This window comes from Siniperca chuatsi, linkage group LG22 (assembly GCF_020085105.1).
Source record: "Siniperca chuatsi isolate FFG_IHB_CAS linkage group LG22, ASM2008510v1, whole genome shotgun sequence".
NCBI lineage: Eukaryota > Metazoa > Chordata > Actinopteri > Centrarchiformes > Sinipercidae > Siniperca > Siniperca chuatsi.
Window position 1 is genome coordinate 22,936,062 of NC_058063.1, and position 20,956 is coordinate 22,957,017.

At 41.7% G+C, this 20,956-nt stretch overlaps 2 protein-coding genes across 3 annotated transcripts in view; both read right to left on the bottom strand.

Annotated features, from left to right (window-relative positions):
* Positions 1-15,809, bottom strand: part of LOC122870108 (alpha-tectorin-like) — a 38,383-nt gene extending 22,574 nt beyond the window's left edge. Inside the window, exons 1-4 of one of the 2 annotated variants that reach the window (XM_044183899.1) lie at positions 15,662-15,809; positions 13,116-13,341; positions 11,823-11,898; positions 11,396-11,484 (exon numbers count right to left, since the gene is read on the bottom strand). In XM_044183899.1, the coding sequence (XP_044039834.1) occupies positions 11,396-11,484; positions 11,823-11,868 (135 nt within the window). In that variant the 5' untranslated portion in view covers positions 11,869-11,898; positions 13,116-13,341; positions 15,662-15,809. The remainder of the gene's footprint in view (positions 1-11,395; positions 11,485-11,822; positions 11,899-13,115; positions 13,342-15,661) is intronic. The other variant, XM_044183900.1, reaches the window with a different exon arrangement.
* Positions 1,432-9,267, bottom strand: LOC122870135 (pancreatic secretory granule membrane major glycoprotein GP2-like). Its single transcript, XM_044183956.1, has 14 exons — positions 9,158-9,267; positions 8,916-9,045; positions 7,551-7,794; positions 7,213-7,369; positions 6,956-7,049; positions 6,561-6,671; positions 6,129-6,331; positions 5,586-5,720; positions 5,261-5,448; positions 4,853-5,004; positions 4,484-4,729; positions 4,208-4,370; positions 3,385-3,477; positions 1,432-2,494 (listed from the first exon to the last, which is right to left on the bottom strand). The coding sequence occupies exons 2-13, from the start codon at positions 9,017-9,019 to the stop codon at positions 3,385-3,387; spliced, it is 1,890 nt and encodes a 629-aa protein (XP_044039891.1). The 5' UTR covers positions 9,020-9,045; positions 9,158-9,267; the 3' UTR covers positions 1,432-2,494.
* Positions 15,810-20,956: the final 5,147 nt, after the last annotated feature.

Consider the following 20,956-nt stretch of genomic DNA (forward strand, 5'->3'; position numbering starts at 1 on the left):
AGAACAAGCTGTAAAAACATTATTGACCTACAGTATTATCACCTCTGAAGTTGTAATGGCTAATTATCCATTAATATGCTAACATATTAATATGTTAGCAAACAGTTGCTTATTTACACATCCAGCCATGACGGAGCAACATTATCATTTATTTAGAGTCGAGTTTGTGTCATCTGATGAAGGTCAGTCCAGTCTTCTCTCTGTCAGCTCTGTGTTTGGTCTCCAGCAGCTCCTGAGGGAAAAATCTGGCTCTTTAGCTGCTAAACGCTCCGCTATGTTCACCAGCTGGTCTCTGACTGAGTCTGTCTGCTGTTTGCTGATGAGCAGGTAGTGTACAGTGGCTTTTACATTCTTTTCTCTGAAAACGATGGTACGAGAGCGGTGACAGGGAACCAGAACAGTAAAGTTACAGACGGACAGATAAACAACGAGCTGAAAGTAACTATAAAGCTCCGTAATGCCGAGCGAAGCTGCAGATTCAGCTGACAATTCTGGAAGCAGGAGGAAACAGCTACCTACCAACACCTCAAATGCCCATTGATCAACATGTTGCATCTCCAGGAAGCCTGACCATCTAATATCACTGTTATTTTTACATTTTGTTAAATAGTGAGCTTTAGAGATGTTGATAGCTGTATTTTTTAACTTCGGACAGGTTAGCTGTTACCCACTGCTTCCAGTCTTTATGCTAAGCTAGGCTAACCGCCTATGGGCTGCAGCTTCATGTTTAATGCACAGACATGAGTGGTATCAATCTGAACAACTACTATCGGCAAGAAAGAGATGAAGAGCATTTCCCAAAATGTTCCTTTAAAGCTAGAGTTCGGGACTTTTTCATAAAAATGTAAGTTATATTAAAGTTTTGATGAATATTTTTTAATTCTATTGGAGTGCACCTAAAAGTATCAATATCTCAAATACAACACATGCTACAGAAATCATACTTCATACACAGTTTCCCCTGAGCATGTGCTCGACATACTGAAGTATGGTAACAATAGCGCCAACATGTGGCCAGTTAAAAACCACCTTGAGTTTTTGGCTAATAACTCTACTTTGCCACTGAACATGTGCTAAACATGCTCCACCATGTGGCCAGTTATGAAGCACTGCCATGTCGTATATTCACGCACCCAACGCTTTTCATGGCCTTTCACCTGTAGGTGGCGCTACAGTAAAAAAACAACTTTAAATGACTGTTAGCAATGACTTATCGGCACAGAACTTTATATGTGCAACAGTGCACCTTGAAATAAATGTTTGAATTATTTAAAAATAAAATAAAATTTATGTTGGTAACATTAACTTAAACAACAGTAGATTCACAATAAGTTGTGACAAGTAAATATAAGAAGCTGTAATGTCCTCAAGAAGTGGCCTAAATTTTCAGAAAAAAAATTGAGAAAGACATCAAATGAACCAAACTCATAGTTTTGATTTTCCCACAAACCTTTTTATTTTTTTTTTTTTGGTTGCTAACAATAGTAACATAATAAAGATGAAACAGCACAAGTCATATCTCAGTGTCATGAAGGCAACAGTTTTGGCTCAATAGACATTTATTTAAAGAGTTCCTCTGTAAGGGTTTTATTTATTGTATGTATTTTTGTTGGCCAGTTAAATTTGAGGTGTAATCACATCATGTTGACTTATAAAATAAGATATTTTGGGTTTATGATTCAAAATATTAAAATGTTTTTTAAATCAATGTTTCCTTCCAAAGGTTCCACATTATTAAAAACAATTCAGATGTAGTTTTATTTTAGTTTTAGTTCTTGTCCTGAGTTGCAGCTTATAAAACCCGTCAGTCACTTTGAGAGTGACAGCAGGATCCAATCTGGTGTTTAGATTGTTGGTGCAGTGAGGCTACACAGCGTTGACTGAACTGGAATCTGTAAATAATCAACGTGTTGATGCTGTGTTTGCACTGAATTCACTGTTTCCTCAGAGTGGACATCTGAACCTTATTGTGGCAAAGCTTCTCTTATCAACCATGGATCAAACTGATGTGATGAACTGATGTCATGCTACAGACACAAGCTGACAAAAACTGCTGTCTCCAAAATGAATGAAAATAATAATAATAATAATAATAATAATAATAATAATAATAATAATAATAATATTAATGAAAAGTAAATATAAAGGGCCTTAAAGTTATACTGTGGTGTCCACATGGCTGCTCCAAATACTCATCAATACTCAATACTTATTCCTCTCACCGACTCTAATATGCAGACGACACTTAATCATTAATAATCATTAGTAATCCCTAATAATATCTGATTATTGTTATTTGTTGGAGTGTAGATATACTTTAGAACAAATAACATGTTAATCCCAAGCTTCCACTTAATCAAAAAGCAAAAGTCAGGAATCATTGTGAAGGTCGACAGCCTGTCAGTCAGTCCGAGTCTGAAACCTGAACAGAAAAACCCTCCTGTCCCCACTCGTCATGTTTCTTTCCTTCTTGCTTTCTTTGATCCTTCGTGATCTGAAAGCATGAGCATCACTGAGTAAAACATTTACGTGTTCAGGATGTTTCCCACCACTAGAGAGCGCCACCTACCTGCCTCCTGCTGATCCACCATAGCAGCTGGATAAAGAGGAAGCTGTTGAACTGTGTGTTTGTTGTCTGACTGTTGGTTTGGGGGACGTAGAAAGAGACGGATCATGTAGTTCTGTCTCTGACTGAAGCCCCAGAGCTCTTTGTGCTCATCATTGTAGAAAGCAGTGGTAACGTGATGATGGCATCCTGTCGACTTGTGGGCGTCTCCAACTGGTTCATATATGTGCAGCTACGTGCAAAAGAGCTGGGTGAAGGCGGAATATAGATCGGAGGGTGTGATTAATAAATGTGCTCTCAACCAGTCACATCACTGGTCTCATCGCACTGAAACAGCTGAGACAATCACAGTGAGGCATGCCAAACACAGCTCAACAAAAGAATAGGCCTCTCCAGGAAATCATATTGTTGTGAGCACAAGGCACCAAATTAGTATTATGGAAATAGAAATAAACAATGAAAAAATAGTTTGGTGAAGCCGTTTATACGATCGCATTGATCTGTTGCCATTTCAGTGTTGATTCTACTCTCTCGTGTTGTAAATACTCACATCACATCTTAAAATGTGACACAGCAGTGTTTGCTTCGTAATGCATTTCAAGAATAAAACATAAGCCGCTGAAAAAACTGCAAAGAAAATTGGAAAGGAGGTCATGGTGACGCACAGGAACGAGCTTCAGTAATCCGATGTTGGCCTCATAAACAGGCAGAATACAGAGGTATAACCGACCGTCTGATGTGTGTCAAAGTGTTATTCTGTAGCAGCCTGGTGTCAATTTCAGGAAACAAACATAGTGGACGGCAGAGCTGTGTCTTACCTAATTAGTCCACGCCATGGTGATGAAGGCTGGGGCTTCATTTTCATATTTCACCCTGGCAGATCTGCGTCTCCGATCAGCTCTGTTACAAATCTGGAAGTTAAAGACAGAGAGAGATGAAGACCTACACTGATCCATTCATCCTGGACTGATGCTGCTGATAGCAAATATTATCGCTATCTTTCAATTTCACCATTTACATGTTTAATAAGAACTGGAACAATTTCAAATTCAAAACATATTTCTTATTTCACTAAGAAACTATTTAGAAATGTATTGTAATATAAGTCCAAATATACACAGTGACAGACAGACATTCTGATTGGCTGAAGCGGCTGTGAGAGAATAACTAAATCTTGTCTTTAAATATTTGGACTTTGTACAAGGACTAAATGTATTATGTTGCTGCAGCGCCACCTGAAGGTGAAAATCCATCAAATGTTACAGCAGAGTGTTCAAGAGCGATGCAGTTTATGTCAAACAGGTCACGACTAGAAGTGTGAACAGACAGACAGTAAACAGAAGGTCTTTGGTGGAGGTGATGGAAGCTCAGCAGCAGTCTGACACGTCTGTAAACTGTCGTTCTCACTGCATTTTTAAGGATTTTTGGGGCATTTTCTGCATTAATTCTAACGAGGATAATAGAGAGGGGACAGGAAATGAGGAAAGAGAGAAGGGGGATGACGTGGAACAAATGTCCTCAGCTGGAATCGACCCGGGGACATTGTGATCACATAATATGGGATGTGTGTTGGGCTGTTTTACAGTGTCGAGCAGCTGGTTTCTTTACTGTGTGTGTGGTGTGTTTGGGAGCGAGGCGTACCGGGGCACAGCTCTTGTTCTGTCTGCCACACAGGTTGAGTTTGCAGTGCAGGTAGATGTCACCAGAGCTCCTGGGGAACGAGAACATGTTGAAGGAGAAGTAGTTGGACGTTCCCAGTCCGTTTCCCACCACCTTCACCGTCCGGTCAGCGGGGTTCGCACAGCTGCTCACAAACAGAGAACACACATCACATCAGACCACGCTTTGTTTCCAGGAAGCAAAACGAATTTCATTTGGAACAGCAGCGAGCGTCTACCGCCTCTGTGTGCCTCTCACCCATTCGTGATCAGGTCGTATCTCAGACTCCCATTGGGCGATGGCTGATTGGTCGCCCAGCAGGAGTCGGTCACCACGGCGACCAAGCCGGCATCCAGCCCATCAGTCTTCATCTCCACCCAGATCTTCTGGTCCAGCTGGACTTCAGTGCTCAACTCCACAGCTTGTGTGAGGCCGGCATCGGTGTAGGCCTTCATGCTCAAAGTATAATTCCAAGCTCCAGAAACGATCTGCTGGATCACAGAGCTGCAGAGCACACACACACACACACACACACACACACACACGCTGTCTTATACTCACGAACCTCCTAACAACGGGCTTCACAACACAAAGTAATTCAAACTAAAGTTACCAGCCACCACTCACCTGTCTCTGATTTTGAAGGCCACAGTCTTGATGTCTGGCTGAGTGTAGAAGCAGGAGAAGTCGATGTATAACTGGTTGTGGCGGATGATGTTGTCAGAGGAGCTGTTCTGGGACGTGATGGTGTTCTTGTAGATTAGTTGGTTGTTTTCAGCCTGCAGGGTCACAGGGATTCAGGTGTTGTTACGGCACAAGTTCCTCATGAGTTTATCAAGGCTGTTTACAACCTTAAAATGTTATATAGGTGTTGCCTGGCTAGAATAAGCTTCACAGATGACCAACATTACTAGAAAATAAGGAGGTCAGAGCTGAAGCCTAAGCCACAGGAAGATCCTGGACTAGAGAAGAGCAGGAGAAGCTCCGCAGAGTGCTGGAAGAGATTTGGCTGCTCGTTGAGAGGAGAGAACCCACCGTGGCCACCGTCCCACAGGTGTTGCTGCTGTCGAAGTTGAAGGTCAACATGTGGGTCAGCTCGTTCATCTGACCCGTGCAGGTCTGGTTATTGAGGTGTAAGGACGAGAAGTCGATGCCTTTTTCCTCCAGGAGACAACCGACCAGAGTAACTGAACCAGAGTTCTTCCCGCAGACTGTCTGCTCACCTAAACATCCAGACGAGGGAAATCAATACTTTGACACAACACTGACCATGTTACAGAGGAGCAAACGTGATGACAAACATTCAGTCAAACTGAGTGCTGAAAGTCAATCACGTGACCTCGTGTCACAACTGTCGTACCGAAAGTGCCTGTCAGTCTGTACGGGGAGGCAAAAATGGCCCGACACAAGCAGCTGTGTTCACCACCGACCGTCTTCTCAGCACAGAACTCGTGAGCACTGCAGATCCTGTCCTGACAGAAGACCTGAGGGGGGGCTGAGGGACAGAGGCAGACAGACATGTGGAGAATATTAATAACAAACATTAATAAAATTGCACTAAACAAGACTGAATTCTTTAAAGAAAATTGTGGAGTTCACCAGCGCTGCTGTTGATCTCCACTGTTCCGTGTAGACATTGATCATTTTTTATACTAACTCTGTCTCAAACACACGAGGACTGCAAGGACATTGAAATACAGTCTCCACAACTTTAACTAACGTTTCATGTCAGACATTTGTTTTCTTTCTCCTTTATTTTCATATACTGCAATACACAGATTTTACTATTTATATATTAATTCAAAGAGAATGAGTTTGTTACATTTATTTTAAGGTTAATTCTGTTAATGTTTGTGCTTGGGCAACATGTTTTATCATCAAAAAGAAAAGAGAGAAGTCTTACAGCATCCGGCCTTTGACCTCCAGTCCGCCAGTTCGTCGTTGCTGCGCAGGCTGCAGGCTCTGGCGTAGGCCTCCAGGAACTGACAGTTGAGACCGTCCACTGCAGGATAATTGCACAAAGTTTCAGTGCAGGCAGTTATGTAGGGCTTTGGGTCGGTGTGGCTGTGACAGGTGGTGAAGGGCGCCTCCTTCAGGAGATTACAGCTGTTCCACAGATATAAAGAGACAGAATGGGAGATAGAAGGATGAAGTCCAGTCAGTGTCGTGTTACTTTCTACAACTGGGAGTAGACCTAAACACAGGACAGCCGTCCAAGTTTCATGTCACACAGATTTCTGTTCACACAAAATGTGATCAACTAACATGTCACTACCACAGACATGAAAGTATAACACAGAGAGACGTTTCCTGTTGCATGGATTCATCTGCTCACCGTTCAGTCGTCGTGTTGCAGTTGATCGTACTGTCAGCAGTGTCAGTGTACTGCATCGTACAGCTAGGGGGCGACACACAACACAGGGTCAGGACTGTTCCCCTGCTCTGACTTGTTCATACAAACACAAAGACACTTTTTCAGTAATATGGCCTCAAGCAAAGATACATGTAGGCTTTGTATCTTCGGTTCAGTCCACAAGTCAAAAGGCCGGGGAACCTTTCTTCTTTCTCAACAGGCGCCCAAAACAATTTAAAGTAGTGGAAATGTCAACCAAAAGATAAACAGTGACATTCCAGATAAGTTAAGATTTTTTACATGACTCAATTTCAAAAACAAACTATATAGCACATTTGAACCTTTCATCAACAGTATTCAGTGGGTTGTGATCTTACTTGCTGGCACTGTACTGAGGGAGCCTCACTTCACTCAAAGAACTGCTGGAGCTGCCACACAAACCCTGCAGAGATGGATCTTCTCCAGCAGGTCCTGGACAGGTTCAGGACAGAATGTGAGTCAGATCAGTATCAAACTGGACGAACACAGCAGCTTACTAAAGGACAGCAGAGTTTACATTCCTGACACCCAAATGAGAGCTGGGTGTGACAATTGCTCTCATTAGTGGTGAGTGGGAGGATTTTAGTTCCTGTACCTGTGAAGTGGATCTGGGCCGTGTTGCCATCAAAGAAGACAGTAGTATTGTAGCCTGAGATCAACAACCTGGCAGTGACTCCAGTTTGATCCTTAGAGAGCTCCACTCCGTTAACTAGCTGAGCCGAGCTGTTGAGGGTCAGCACGCTGTTGTCCACCTACATCACAGCAGAGAGACAGAGTGGAGGAAACACTGATTCAAACATCACAAACGCACACAAACAGGCTGTTTTTATAGCAACAACATCTGTCACTGAGAAGAAAGATGAGAGCTGACACACCAAAGGACTTTGGATCAAACTCCACACTGACGCATGACTGTGGCTGTAGGTAGCTTACCCGAACTCTCCCGCCTTGTTCCAGCTGAATGTCAACACCCGTCCTGTTCAGTCGCAGTGTCACACTGTCCAAAAAGCTCACATCTTTACGACGGCGTTCCTGGAAGTTCGCCAGCACGTATAAGTCTGGGACTGAAGAACCCGACATCAGAGAGTACGCACACCGATCGTCGACAGAGTTAACTTGGCCGAGAAAGTCGATGACAGTGGGGCCGGTCACAGTGCAGATGTGGTCAAGAATGCAGCTGATGGAGGCGAAGAGAGACAGAAACAACAACATCATCATCATCAACAGCTGCATCATCACGAGCTGCTGTTGAGGGCTGCAGCCACAAGGGGGCCCTCCAACAAACTATTTACAGATGGAAGTCTTCTGTTCATATTTAAGGCGTATTTTAGGCATTTCTCTACATAATATTTGATTGTAACGTTTCCACACACCTGGCTCACATGTCAACCAACAGCAGTGACTTGAAGGACTCAGCACTAAAATCAACATTTGTTACAGTATTACAGGGAAATGTCTTACTGTTGTTATGGAACCTTTTCCAGCATGTCACTGGTGTAATGCGCTACCATTTTAATTCACTAACCACGTTACAGTTTGTGACCCAGTGAAACCTGTGCTGTGTCAGAACCTCGTCCTGATACAGATGAAGTGTCAGCTACTTTTAAATTGACTGGCGGCCTATTAGCATATTTCCATGGGCTCACTATAGTCTGCTTTAATTGCAAAGTGCAGTGATCACTAAATTTCGGGAGCTATCCTGAGCGCTCTCTTTCTTCCCCGCCCACAGTAGCGGGAACTTCCAGCCAATAGCTTCTTTGTCTAATCATTGTCTTCACCTGTTTGCTAACACACAGCCTACCACACACACACCCCCTGTTGGTGTTTGTATATCTTATTTGTTTGTTGTTTTCTGCACCGTAGTTTGACGGTCACCAAGTGACTTAGTTAGATGGCCATGTTGGCTGGAGGGTTTTTTGTTTTGCCAAGAGAATAAAACTCCTGAAATGTTCCTTCTTACAGAGAGAACAGGCTGTCCACGTCCAGCTCTCGGTGACTGAATCTCTGTGGTTTAGTTCACGTCTACATGAATATTCTTACTTTTATCTAACAGATATCAGACTCACTGTTTACTCATCTCTTTGCTCCTATCAGAGCTGCATTTGAGCGGTGTTAAGTTACTGCTGATGCGAACCCAACATCTGCTGCTTCACATTAAAAGCTTTCTACTGGCGAATCGGAGCAAAGAGAGCGTTCTTCTCAGTGAAATCTCCCTAAACACATAAAGTTTAAAAAGTCCTCATCAAGTCCCTATATCATCACAGCTCTTTCTTCTAAATATGAAGGACACATATTTACCTGCCGCTGCCGTCACAACGCTCCGTGGGGCCACAGCCAGTGGACGTGGAGACTGCAGTCTCACTACAGACAAGACTGGAGCAGGTTTCTGGGTCTGAGCTCATCACTGCACCAGGTTTATACAGAACACCTGAGAGGTGACAGAAGGTTTACATCAGGTTAAAAAGTTCACTTAGTAGTTTACAGACTGTAAGAAAAAAAGAAAACATCAATATTAAAATATTACATTTTGTTTTACTGACCTGAGTGTCTGCATCCGCTGATGTCTAAGTATGAAGTACGTCCCTTAATATTCAGTGTATTGACTGTTTTACCGTTGACCACAACATCAAACTAGACAGAATCAAACACAACCAATGTTAGTATCACAGAGCAGAGACAACTGAATTCATACATATTAAGATAAAAACACAGAACTTTGTGTAGAGCTTTGATGTGATTATAGCATCTAATGATTCACTCATCATACATTTTTGTGGAGATTTAAGACAATCCTGATGAAAATCTGTGCAGTGTGTATGTGTTGCCTTCAACTCGTTCATGTCAGTTTGGGAGAATGAGGGGGCATAACAGCATTTCATTGCTGCCAGCGTCTTTCTTTATACCACCACTAGGAGTCATCAGAGACAGAAGTCAGAAATGTGTTCATATATATATATATGTATATATATACACACAATATATATATGTATATACTATACACACACACACACACACACACACATATATGAATACCTGTTTATTATCCTCTACACCTTGAACAACCAGAGCTGCTTGTGTCCCGTAATCAGCGATTAAGAACTGAATCTGTAAAGAGTCAACAGAGGAGATACAGACACTATTAGAAAGTTTCCTCCAAAAGCTTTTAGAAAAGTTTTTGATGTGATAAAACCTAAAATTTTAGTTTTGTTGAGTGTCCAAACAGTTTATTTCACCCATAACAGTAGACACTAATACCAGTGAAATGTATCTAGTCATGGAACTGAACAACACTTACTTCTGAGCCTTCGTAAAAAACAGAAATTCCACAAAGCCTTTTAGATCAGACTTAATTGTTGGCAGAGCGCTCACGGATCTCTGTGTTCAAAGTCAGATCTAGTATCTGGTGGAAGTGTTTGGAATTGAACTGTGCTTTATCGACTGGAGGCCCCACAATACAGTCCTGGCTGATTTCAGAGTTGAAAAAGCCGTCGAAACAGACTGTAAATTTGTCACTCTTGATGTTCACCTGTTAAAATGAGAGAGACACAACAAATAAATAACAACAATAACTTTTCTACAAAACAGCAAACTTTTACTCACAGAGCTGCAGATGTTTCAGTCAGAGCTCTTACTCTGCTTCAGGATGCTACATGGGTTGATGTTCAGAGACTCATTGTCACTGCAGTGGATATTAATGAGACTCTGTGCTAAAGAGACAGCCAGACAGCATCAAGTCCAGCTGGCCTCTGAGGACAGGAACCAATGAACAGAGAGAGTGTGGCATGCAGCAGTATGAAGCTAAAGGGATCAGACTAAAGTCAGTGAGCTGAGAGGCTGATCAGCTGCACCTCTGGCAGAATTCACACATGATGATTAACACGTGACTTAACTGTGACTTGACATTCATTTCTTACTGATCCATTAAGTGTTTAGTATAACGTGAACTTTAAGGGCACTGATTCTTGCATTAGTTCTGCATCAGTCAGTCTGAGCTGTGTATCATCATCACCATCAGGTGTCACTGTCACTCCATATGTGAAGGATGTGTCAGTTGTCAGCCTTGTTGTGGAGCTGACGTTGCCTCAGTCTGCACACATCATCTCTTCCACAGCTGGAGACCAAACATCTATAATGGAGGCTGTTCTCATTCACATTTCGTAGTTATACCTACAAAAAGTAATGCACAATAATTCGTATATAACCCACGCGATAGGGAGCCACGAGGCAGTTACATTTAGCTTTAGGCGGCGACGTCTAGTGACCTCAGTAATTATGACGGGATCAGAGGAGGAAGTCAGATGAGGAAGTATAAAGAGCATCAAAGTCCATGTAGGGAGGTGGACGGGTGAGTTAAACACAGGACTTTCACCCAGGAGGCTGGGGTTTGTGTCCCGTGTGAAACAGAAAGTCAACGTTGAGTTATTTTAAGTCACGTAACCTTAAATCTTGTGATTTAGGTCATGTGACTTCCTGTGAGTTACTAACATAACTTACTTATTTTAACCGTAACCTGTGAGCTTTTCCTAAACCTAACCAAGTAGTTTTGGTGCCTAAACCGAACCAAACTGCGACCTTGTCACAACGTTAACCACGTGTTTATTGTTACCATGACGACGAAGGTCCGGTACACCTGTTGCCGGTTGCTGGACGTTCGTAGGATTATGGTGCATTACTTTTCGTAAGATGTCTTCAAACCGTTGTATGAGGATACATTGAATAATGACAGTAAATGGAAACAAAGAAAGATATTCTCAAGCATCAGGCTTCATCCTACTCACATAGAGTTTTTCGTACTTCTGTCCATAAAACGTGATGGGAAATGAGCTGATGTCCAACACTGAAGAATCACTAACCGTCTCCTGAGCACCTGAAGACGATAGAGACACATGCAAGGTCAGGACTAGAGTCTGTTAGCCTGTTGGACAGCAGGGAAGGCTGCACATTCAAATGTTGACTTCATGAAGGAATAAAGCAGCATTTGTTTACCAATAAATCTAAACTTTTTATATTACTCAGTTACTTCTTCTTCTTCTTAGAAACAAAGAGATGTCAGATTATCAGCACTTAAAGTTGACTTCATTGTCACTTCAGGTCGTTCTGCTCTGTTCCCGAGAATGTTTGCTAATTTATTGTCTTAGTTCTACTGACGTCCCTCAACACGTCTTGTGGGTAGAGTTTCAAAATGGCTGCCGTGTGGTTGCTTACCTGCCAGCCCGATGAGAGCAGACAGGAGGAGCAGAGGGCGGAGCATGTTGGAGGAGGCCAATCAGCTGACAGAGAGCTGGAAGACACACAGTTGGACATCTTTGATTGGACAGAAAGTCACAGCCACACTCACAGTTCAACACTTTTCCTGGTAGATGGAAAATGAAGTTATATACAGGATTTCCATGACAATTCCATGACTTTTCCAGGTTTTTCCATGACCGTATGAACCCTCCATGTATGTGGTGGGTCATGTTTTTAAATGCTGCAGTATTCACTCGCTCTGTGAAACATTATTTACAACAGCAGCTCAACTTTTGCAACTGGACTGATCCCATCGTCCAAGCTGCAACAAACAATTCTTTTTTTCATTATCAATTAATCTGCAAATTATTTTCTTGATTAATTGTTTGGTCTTTAAAATGTCAGAAAACTGTGAAAAGTGTCCACCACAGTTTCCCAGAGTCCAAGGTGATGTCTTTAAATAACCGGCAGTCCAAAACCCAAACAAGTTCAGTTTACAGTTTAAAGGTTATTTGAGTCTTCCAACTCCTTTAATAACGCCTTCATCCAAATATTTCTACATTTTACTAGTGATGAATACTTCGTAAGCTCTTACTGTGACTTCTTGTTAAATGGAGCAGCACAAAAAATTAAATGTCTTATGTTTTAAATGTATTTAATATCTCTTATGTTACTTAAATAAATGCAGTTTGCTTGTTTTCATATTTGCAACCCTGATGTAGGCTCAGAGTGCTGAAACGATGTTTGAAGATTAAAATAACACAGTTGGAAAAAGTCATGCTGAATAGAACTGAAACAATTAGACGATTAATCGATTAATTTGAGCAACATGTTAAGTTTCTTTCAACCAACATTTTCAAACATTCTCTCGTTCCAGCTTCTAAAATGTGAGAATACGTCACTTTGTGATGTGATTGTAAAGTGAATATCTTTGGGTGTTGGACAAAACAGGCTCTGTGAAGACAGCACCTTGGACTTCAGGAACTTGTGTTGAACAGTTTTCTACTATTTTCTGACATTTTTATAAATAGAAGGAATTTTTCAAAATGAATCGATCATGAAGATAACCGTTAGCTGCTGACGTTCTCCTTGGTTGTCTGCACCTCGAACTGAACTGCTGACTAACACAGTGACTGGCTATTTTAACACATTCATAGAGATATGTTCTTCTGTTACCTTCTCTTTCTTTCCTGCCGTGTGCTTGAAGATGTAAATATCAGTGGAGGTGTGCAGAGAAGAGACAGACGAGGAGTGTGCAGGTTGTCTTACCCTCTGGAGGTTTGATGGAGGATGAGGAAGATGAAGGTCTCTGATTCTGCAGCTGCTGGACAGATTCGTCTGTTGCTCTCTCTGTGTGGAGGATGCTGCTCTCTCTCTCTCTCCCTCTCTTTTTATGTGCGTCCTCGCTGCTGTTCGAACCCAGGAAGGTGGAAGGGGTGGGGTGGGGGTGGAGTCAACAGTGGTGATACCTGTTGTGAACCCTCCTTTAGATTTTCTTCAACACAGAAGCAACATAAAAGAAATGACAATATAGACATGGAAGAGTTACCCAAATATGAATTAGTAATTGTCAGTTAGCATTCTGGTTTAGTAATGAGTCTTCATTAATGCACATCTGATGTTTTGAGACTTGAATCGATGTCAAAACTCCCCACAGGAAAACAAGGCAGATAACCACAGGTTCCCACTGCTTTTATTAACTTTGACTATTTTCTACAACTAAAAAGTCCACTGTCACAGGTGATCAGTTGTTTTGCTCCAACAAAGTAAAATCTATAATGAATAAATGTAACTGATCAGTATGAGCGCTGAGTCGGAGTATTGCTGTTTTTATTCAAACAGTCTGTGATTGGCTGAGATGGTGACCTACATGAACTCACTAACTATGACAGGTAGCTCATGAACAACATACACAATGTTCCTGGCTGAGTGTGTGAATGTACGGTAAGGTATGATGAAAAAATGTCGTTAATTAAATTGCACAACTTTAAAGTCACAAAGACCCAGCAGATGTCTGCTGTGGAATGAAACTCAACTAGAACTCGAACAGGTTTGTTGTTGATGAGTTTTCAGCTGCAGGGATGACATCTGAGAGAGTTCAGTCAGGGCGGTGTGTGGGTTGATCATGGAAGGATTCAGGCATTTGAAGATCGTTTAAAGAACGGGGAGCTGTGACGGAGCTCCAGAGTCTATCGCCATCCTACCAACAGACAAAGGGAGGGTTACATTAAATATCCAAATCAAAATGTACAGCCTATAAGTGCAACAGAGTGTTTGAAGTAGTTTGCCTTGTGGTCCAACAGTGAGTGCTCACTATAAGCTTGACCTATCGCATGCCCTATTGACCTATCAGTAAACTAAGCTAATAAATAAAAATGGAGGACACGAGCTGTTTGTGACTTTGTAAAAAGCCGCTGCTTTAGTCTGCAACCAAAACAAGTCTTAAGACTCATCTGCTCGCTGAAACCCAGGTGAGGCAGCGGAGGCACATCCAACTGCTTCTGACTGATTACTTTTCACAGCACTCATCCTCTGGAGCCGGAAGCTCGTAAAAAGTCTGTCACCGATAAGATAGCCAGATTTATATGAAGGATATGCGCCCCACTGGCATTGGCATTACAGTATATGAGTTGTGTTCAGCTGAATTTGAATTGTGTTAATATAAATTTGTTCGAACTTGACTTTTTGAAGAGGTGACAGCCCTAATCTGGGTGTGCTGGCTAGTCAAACTTTATAATATATTTTTGCATGGCCATCAGAGCACCAGTGGCGGGAAAGTTTCCCTATGGCCAGATGATTTTCCCAGAGAGTCAGGCAACAACATTAATAGTAAAGCAAACACTGTGGGACCCGTTTTCAATGTTAACTAAATGAAAAATTGTCTAAAGAAATATTAGGTGGTAGGAGACGGGAGCAGTATGAGTTCATGATACACCTGTGAGAGGGGGATAAAAACCTGCTGGCCTTCAATGTCCTGCTCAGTGTCACAGGACAACTCCAACAGATGCTGTCCTGCCTCGTCAACAAAGCCACTTCCAGAGGATTTGACATTGGCCTCAGACCTACAAGTATAGCATGTGAGTGACAGGTAGCTCATCAACAACTTGCACAATGTTCTTGGTTGAGCGTGTCAAAGTAAGGTTGTCACGCCTATGAAGTGGTCGTTACATTGTTGGATAAAACCCAGCAGATACCTTTAGTGGAATGTAACTGCACAAGAAAACCTTGACACATGATATGTTCCTTGATGAGTTTCCTCCTCCAGGTTGATGAGGTCTCTGACAGAACTCACCCAGTGAGCTTATATAATGTTGTGTACGTAAAGATTATGGAATGGTTGAGGCATTATGAAGCTATTCAAAGTCAGGGACCCTTAGGAGAGAGAATAGGACCCCCTTCTGACTGTGACAACAAACAAATCTTAAACATCACCACAACACTCTTAACATCATAGTAACTAGGGTTGAGCGAATACTCGGCTGAAACGAGTATCCGGTACAGATAATGTACTTTTTACGAGTACGAGTATCATCACAGTGTCAATATCTGTACTCATAAATATATCAACATTTATTTAAAAAAAACTTGCTCTGTAAATAGTTCTCTTACTCTTGTGATCCAAAAAATCGCTCAGTTCTGAGGTTGTTCCGTAAACAGTTTTCTAATAGATAGACCCATATCAATTTCAGGCTTAAATGAACAACTTCTGGTTATCCCCGCCCACTTCCCATTGAAGCACTGCCTATTCGTATACGAATAAAGATAATTTAGTGTGTTGAACAGATACAGATGCAGATAATGGTGTACTCACTCACCCTAATAGTAACTGTGTCTTTTCTTCAAAACATCTCCAATCAAATGTTTGCACTGCAGCCCATTTGTAGCTCTTTCTTGCTATCATCTGACCTGGATAAATCAGTGAGATGTGTGAGCCTGTCTCTCACTACACCAACAGGCAGACTCTATGATCATTCTCCACATCAAACACGCCCTGTGCTCAGTCTTCACTGCAGTCACAGAGGGATGACTCACAAAGGTATGTGAGAGGGGATAAAACCTGCTGACCTTCAGTGTCCTGCTCAGTGTCACAGGACAACTCCAACAGATGCTGTCCTGCTTCACCAACAAAGCCACTTCCAGAGGATTTGACATTGGCCTCAGACCTACAATTATAGCATGTGAGTGACAGGTGGCTCATCAACAACTTGCACAATGTTCCTGAGCGTGTCAAAGTAAGGTTGTCACGCCTATGAAATGATCGTTACACTTTTGTGTAAAACCCAGCAGATACCTTTAGTGGAATGTAACTGCACAAGAAAACCTTTGATATGTTCCTATATTTGTGTTGATTGATGAATTCCCAGTGAGCTTATATAATGTTGTGTACGTAAAGATTATGGAATGGTTGAGGCATTATGAAGCTATTCAAAGTCAGGGACCCTTAGGAGAGAGAATAGGACCCCCTTCTGACTGTGATAACAAACAAATCTTAAACATCACCACAACACTCTTAACATCATAGTAACTAGGGTAGAGCGAGTACTCAGCTGAAATGAGTATCCGGTACAGATAATGTACTTTTACGAGTGCGAGTATCATCACAGTGTCAATATCTGTACTCATAAATATATCAACATTTATTTAAAAAAAACTTGCTCTGTAAATAGTTCTCTTACTCTTGTGATCCAAAAATCGCTCAGTTCTGAGGTTGTTCCGTAAACAGTTTTCTAATAGATAGACCCATATCAATTTCAGGCTTAAATGAACAACTTCTGGTTATCCCCGCCCACTTCCCATTGAAGCACTGCCTATTCGTATACGAATAAAGATAATTTAGTTTGTTGAACAGATACAGATGCAGATAATGGTGTACTCACTCACCCTAATAGTAACTGTGTCTTTTCTTCAAAACATCTCCAATCAAATGTTTGCACTGCAGCCCATTTGTAGCTCTTTCTTGCTATCATCTGACCTGGATAAATCAGTGAGATGCATGAGCCTGTCTCTCACTACACCAACAGGCAGACTCTACGATCATTCTCTACATCAAACACGCCCTGTGCTCAGTCTGCACTGCAGTCACAGAGGGATGACTCACAAAGGTAGGTGGTAGGAGACCGGAGCAGCATGAGTTCATGATACACCTGTGAGAGGGGGATAAAAACCTGCTGACCTTCAGTGTCACAGGACAACTCCAACAGATGCTGTCCTGCTTCACCAACAAAGCCGCTTCCAGAGGATTTGACATTGGCCTCAGACCTACAATTATAGCATGTGAGTGACAGGTGGCTCATCAACAACTTGCACAATGTTCCTGAGTGTGTCAAAGTAAGGTTTTAACGCCTATGAAATGATCGTTACACTGTTGGATAAAACCCAGCAGACACCTTTAGTGGAATGTAACAGCTCGAGAAAAACATGTTCTGAGGCTGTTCTGTAAACAGTTTTCTAATAGATATAGCAACTTCTGATAGACCCATATTAATTTCAGGCTTAAATTAACAACTTCTGGTTAGCCCCACCCACTTCCCATTGAAGCACTGCCTATTCGGATACGAATAAAGATAATTTAGTTAGTTGAACAGATACAGATGCAGATAATGGTGTACTCACTCACCCTAATAGTAACTGTGTCTTTTCTTCAAAACATCTCCAGTCAAATGTTTGCACTGCAGCCCATTTATGTGGCCCCCTCCCGGTATGGTGGCCCCCTCCCGGTCATTGCCCCCCTAAACCAGCTGGCTCCTTCTTGTTGGAACTCCCTGAGTTTTTATCCAGTCTTGTGTTAAATTATGATAGAATTCTTCTTTGTGGTGATTTTAATATTCATGTTGATGACTCCTCTAATGCCCTTGCTGCTGATATTTTAAATATCACTAACTCTTTTAACTTTCAACAACATGTGTCTGGCTAAACTCATTCCCGTGGCCACACCTTAGACCTAGTCTTTAGTCTGGGCCTGAAAACCCCATCTGTGGAAATCAGGAACATGTTTGTATCTGATCACCTATGCATTGTTTTTAACTGTGAATTACAGGCTGCTAGTACTGAATTATCCCGCTCTGAGTACACACACGTCCTTAATGAGCATAGTGCCTCAAAATTCTGTACACTGTTCAATTCTCCTGGCAGTGTGTTTCCCGATTCCTCCAACACCAACGATTTGGTTGATTATTTTAACTATCTGTGTTCTTCAACCTTAGATCTCATAGCTCCTCTGAAAAATAGACCAAACCCAAAGACTAGAAAACAGCCATGGTTAAATGACAGTATTCGAAGCTGTAAAAAGAATTGCAGAAGAGCAGAATGCATTTGGAAGAAATCAGGTCTCCAGGTCCACTTTGTGGTCATGAAAGAGTTATTACGCCTTCATAATAGGATGGTGAAGGATGCAAGAATATGTCATTTCTCTGCACTTATTTCTGCCCATCAGCACAACCCCAGATTCCTATTTAAGACTGTGGATCAGTTAGTTAACCCAGCCTCTCCTTGTGCCCCTGCTGATTGTGAAAAGTTTCTTTTGCACTTTGCTGGAAAGGTGGAGTTAATAAGATTTGATATCACCCCCAACCCTGTCTCTTTAGATGTGGATCACACGCACAGGGATTCTTTGAGCAATTTTTCTTCTGTTACTCTGCCTGAACGAAGAGACATCATGTCTCTTATGAGAGTGTCCTCCAGCCCTCTGGACAAAATCCCAACTAGGTTTTTATTGGAAGTTATGGATTGTATTGGGCCCCTTTTTCTATTTATTATAAGGCTCTTCATGGCCTGGCTCCAGACTATATTTTAGACCTTGTAGTCCCTTATGAACCTTCACGTAGTTTGAGATCTTCGGGCAGGGGTCTCCTGTCTGTTCCTGAGTCCAGGATGGAAACTAAGGGGGACAGAGCTTTTGCCATCAGGGCCCCGAGGATCTGGAACAACCTGCCTGAAGAAATTAGGTTGTCTGAGTCAGCGTCTTCGTTTAAGTCTCTTCTCAAAACACATTTTTATCTGAAAGTAGATCCTGATTTTACCTGAACTGGCTGTTTATTTTGTTGTTTATTTTATTGCTTTTGTGTATTTTATGTATTTTATTTCTTAATATTTCGTCATTCACTGTGGTATTTTATTTCTCTTGTAGTGAAGCACTTTGTACTTTGTTTTGATAAGTGCTTCATAAATAAAGTTTTATTATTATTATTATTATTATTATTATTATTATTATTATTATTATTATAATTATTTGTAGCTCTTTCTTGCTATCAGCTGACTTGGATAAATCAGTGAGATGTGTGAGCCCGTCTCTCACTGCATCAACAGGCAGACTCTACGATCATTCTCCACATCAAACCAGTTCTCAGGTCTCTGCACTGGCTTCCAGTGTGTCACTAAATAGAGTTTAAAATACCGCTAATTGTCTATATCAGAGAAAGAGATGTTGCTGTTTAACTTTTCAAATGTCATATTTCAACCATCACACACTAAATTATATTTACCTCCACTGGTTTGGGCTGGAAGCAGAATTCTCAAAGTTAGAAATCTCAAAAGCTGGACAAATAAAACCAAAACTATCTGTATAGACAGATACCACAAGAAGGAAATGAGAAAATATGGTTCTTTGTAACTTCAGTGAATTTATACGTTTGTCTTTTTTTCTGTTTTTCGTGGACATGGAGTTCCAAAAACAATACACGTTAGAAATAAAATTTTAAGTAAATTATTGAAATAGAAAGAAATGAGTCAATGTGAAGGTGAGGTGTTTTCTGAAATCAAGTTATGTTAAACTGTACTAAGGTTTATGATGACAGTAGTTTATATGATTGGTATGAGGACAACTCACACAGCACATTACTTCTAATGATATAATCAAACATTATGTGATTAATATTACAGTATCAATCCAGTAGATCTCCGAAGATGGTCAGCACTGCTGTGTTGATTGTTGCCAAAACTAACCCCAAACATGGTGAAGCTGCTTTAGTTGCCATGCTGCACTGACCTGAAAAAAAGCTCCAGAGGATCTGACGCCTGCCTCAGACCTATAGTATAGCATGTGACGTGAGAGTTTAAAAAATGTCGTGTATGTACACCTGAGTGGTGCAGAGGAGAAATCCCTCTCCAGTACATTTACAGTATAAATGTGCTCAGAGTTCACAGGTTCAGCCTGAGACGAACTCTGTGCATATTAAAAGGTAATAAATCACAACCTCCAGCCAATCAGGAACGAGTTTTCATCCAGACCAGGATATGATGTGCACTAAATAAAGTAGTAAATAAAACAAAATCTCATCTTGTCTCTCTTTATTTCTCTTTTCCCTCCAGCTGCAGGAGGAGACCAAAAGGGAGGCAGCTAAGATAGAAGTGAAGAACCTAAAGACAGAGAGAAAGCATTGTTTATTAATTTATTAATTAATTCCATCTTCTTCACAATTTATTGATATTAATCTGAAACCAAGAACTCAAACTACATGAGAACAAATCTGAGACACCAAATAACTTTTCTGAGACTGAACAGACCCAAGTACACACACACACACACACACACACACACACACACAACCACACGTACAACCACACACATGCACGCACACACACACAACCACACACATATTTGATGTATTGTTTTGCATGCAGAAATCTTTTGTGAAGAGCTACTACAGTAAGCATTAACTTTACATAGTGTAAAATCTGCTCCCAGATCAGATGTCCCAACTCCCACCTCTCACCTCCCAGCTCCCACCTCCTAGCTCCCAACTCCAAGCTCTCACCTCCCAGCTCCCACCTCTAACCTCTCACCTCCCAACTCCCACCTCCGATCTCCCATCCCAGCTCCCACCTCTCACCTCCCATCTCTCACCTCCCACCTCCTAGCTCCCAACTCCCAACTCCAAACTCTCACCTCCCAGCTCCCACCTCTCACCTCCCAGTTCCCAACTCCCAGCTCCCACCTCTCACCTCCCACCTTCCAGCTCCCACCTCTGATCTCCCATCCCAGCCCAGCTCCCTTCTCCGAGCTGTATACTCTGCTATGCTATATTATGCCCAGTCATGCTCCTTAACTGATTAATTCAGCATGTCATTTGAAAATAAGACCATTAAACTAAACTACAGAAACAGGACATTAG

What these genes read in the sequence shown, in the direction of transcription:
- LOC122870135 (XM_044183956.1), bottom strand. Translation starts at nt 9,019, where the DNA reads ATGAGCTCAGACCCAGAAACCTGCTCCAGTCTTGTCTGTAGTGAGACT. An exon ending in GGCCCAGATCCACTTCACAG is followed by an intron (nt 7,050 to 7,212) that starts GTACAGGAACTA and finishes GAACCTGTCCAG; the next exon opens with GACCTGCTGGAGAAGATCCA. An exon ending in CCTCAGTACAGTGCCAGCAA is followed by an intron (nt 6,672 to 6,955) that starts GTAAGATCACAA and finishes TGTATGAACAAG; the next exon opens with TCAGAGCAGGGGAACAGTCC.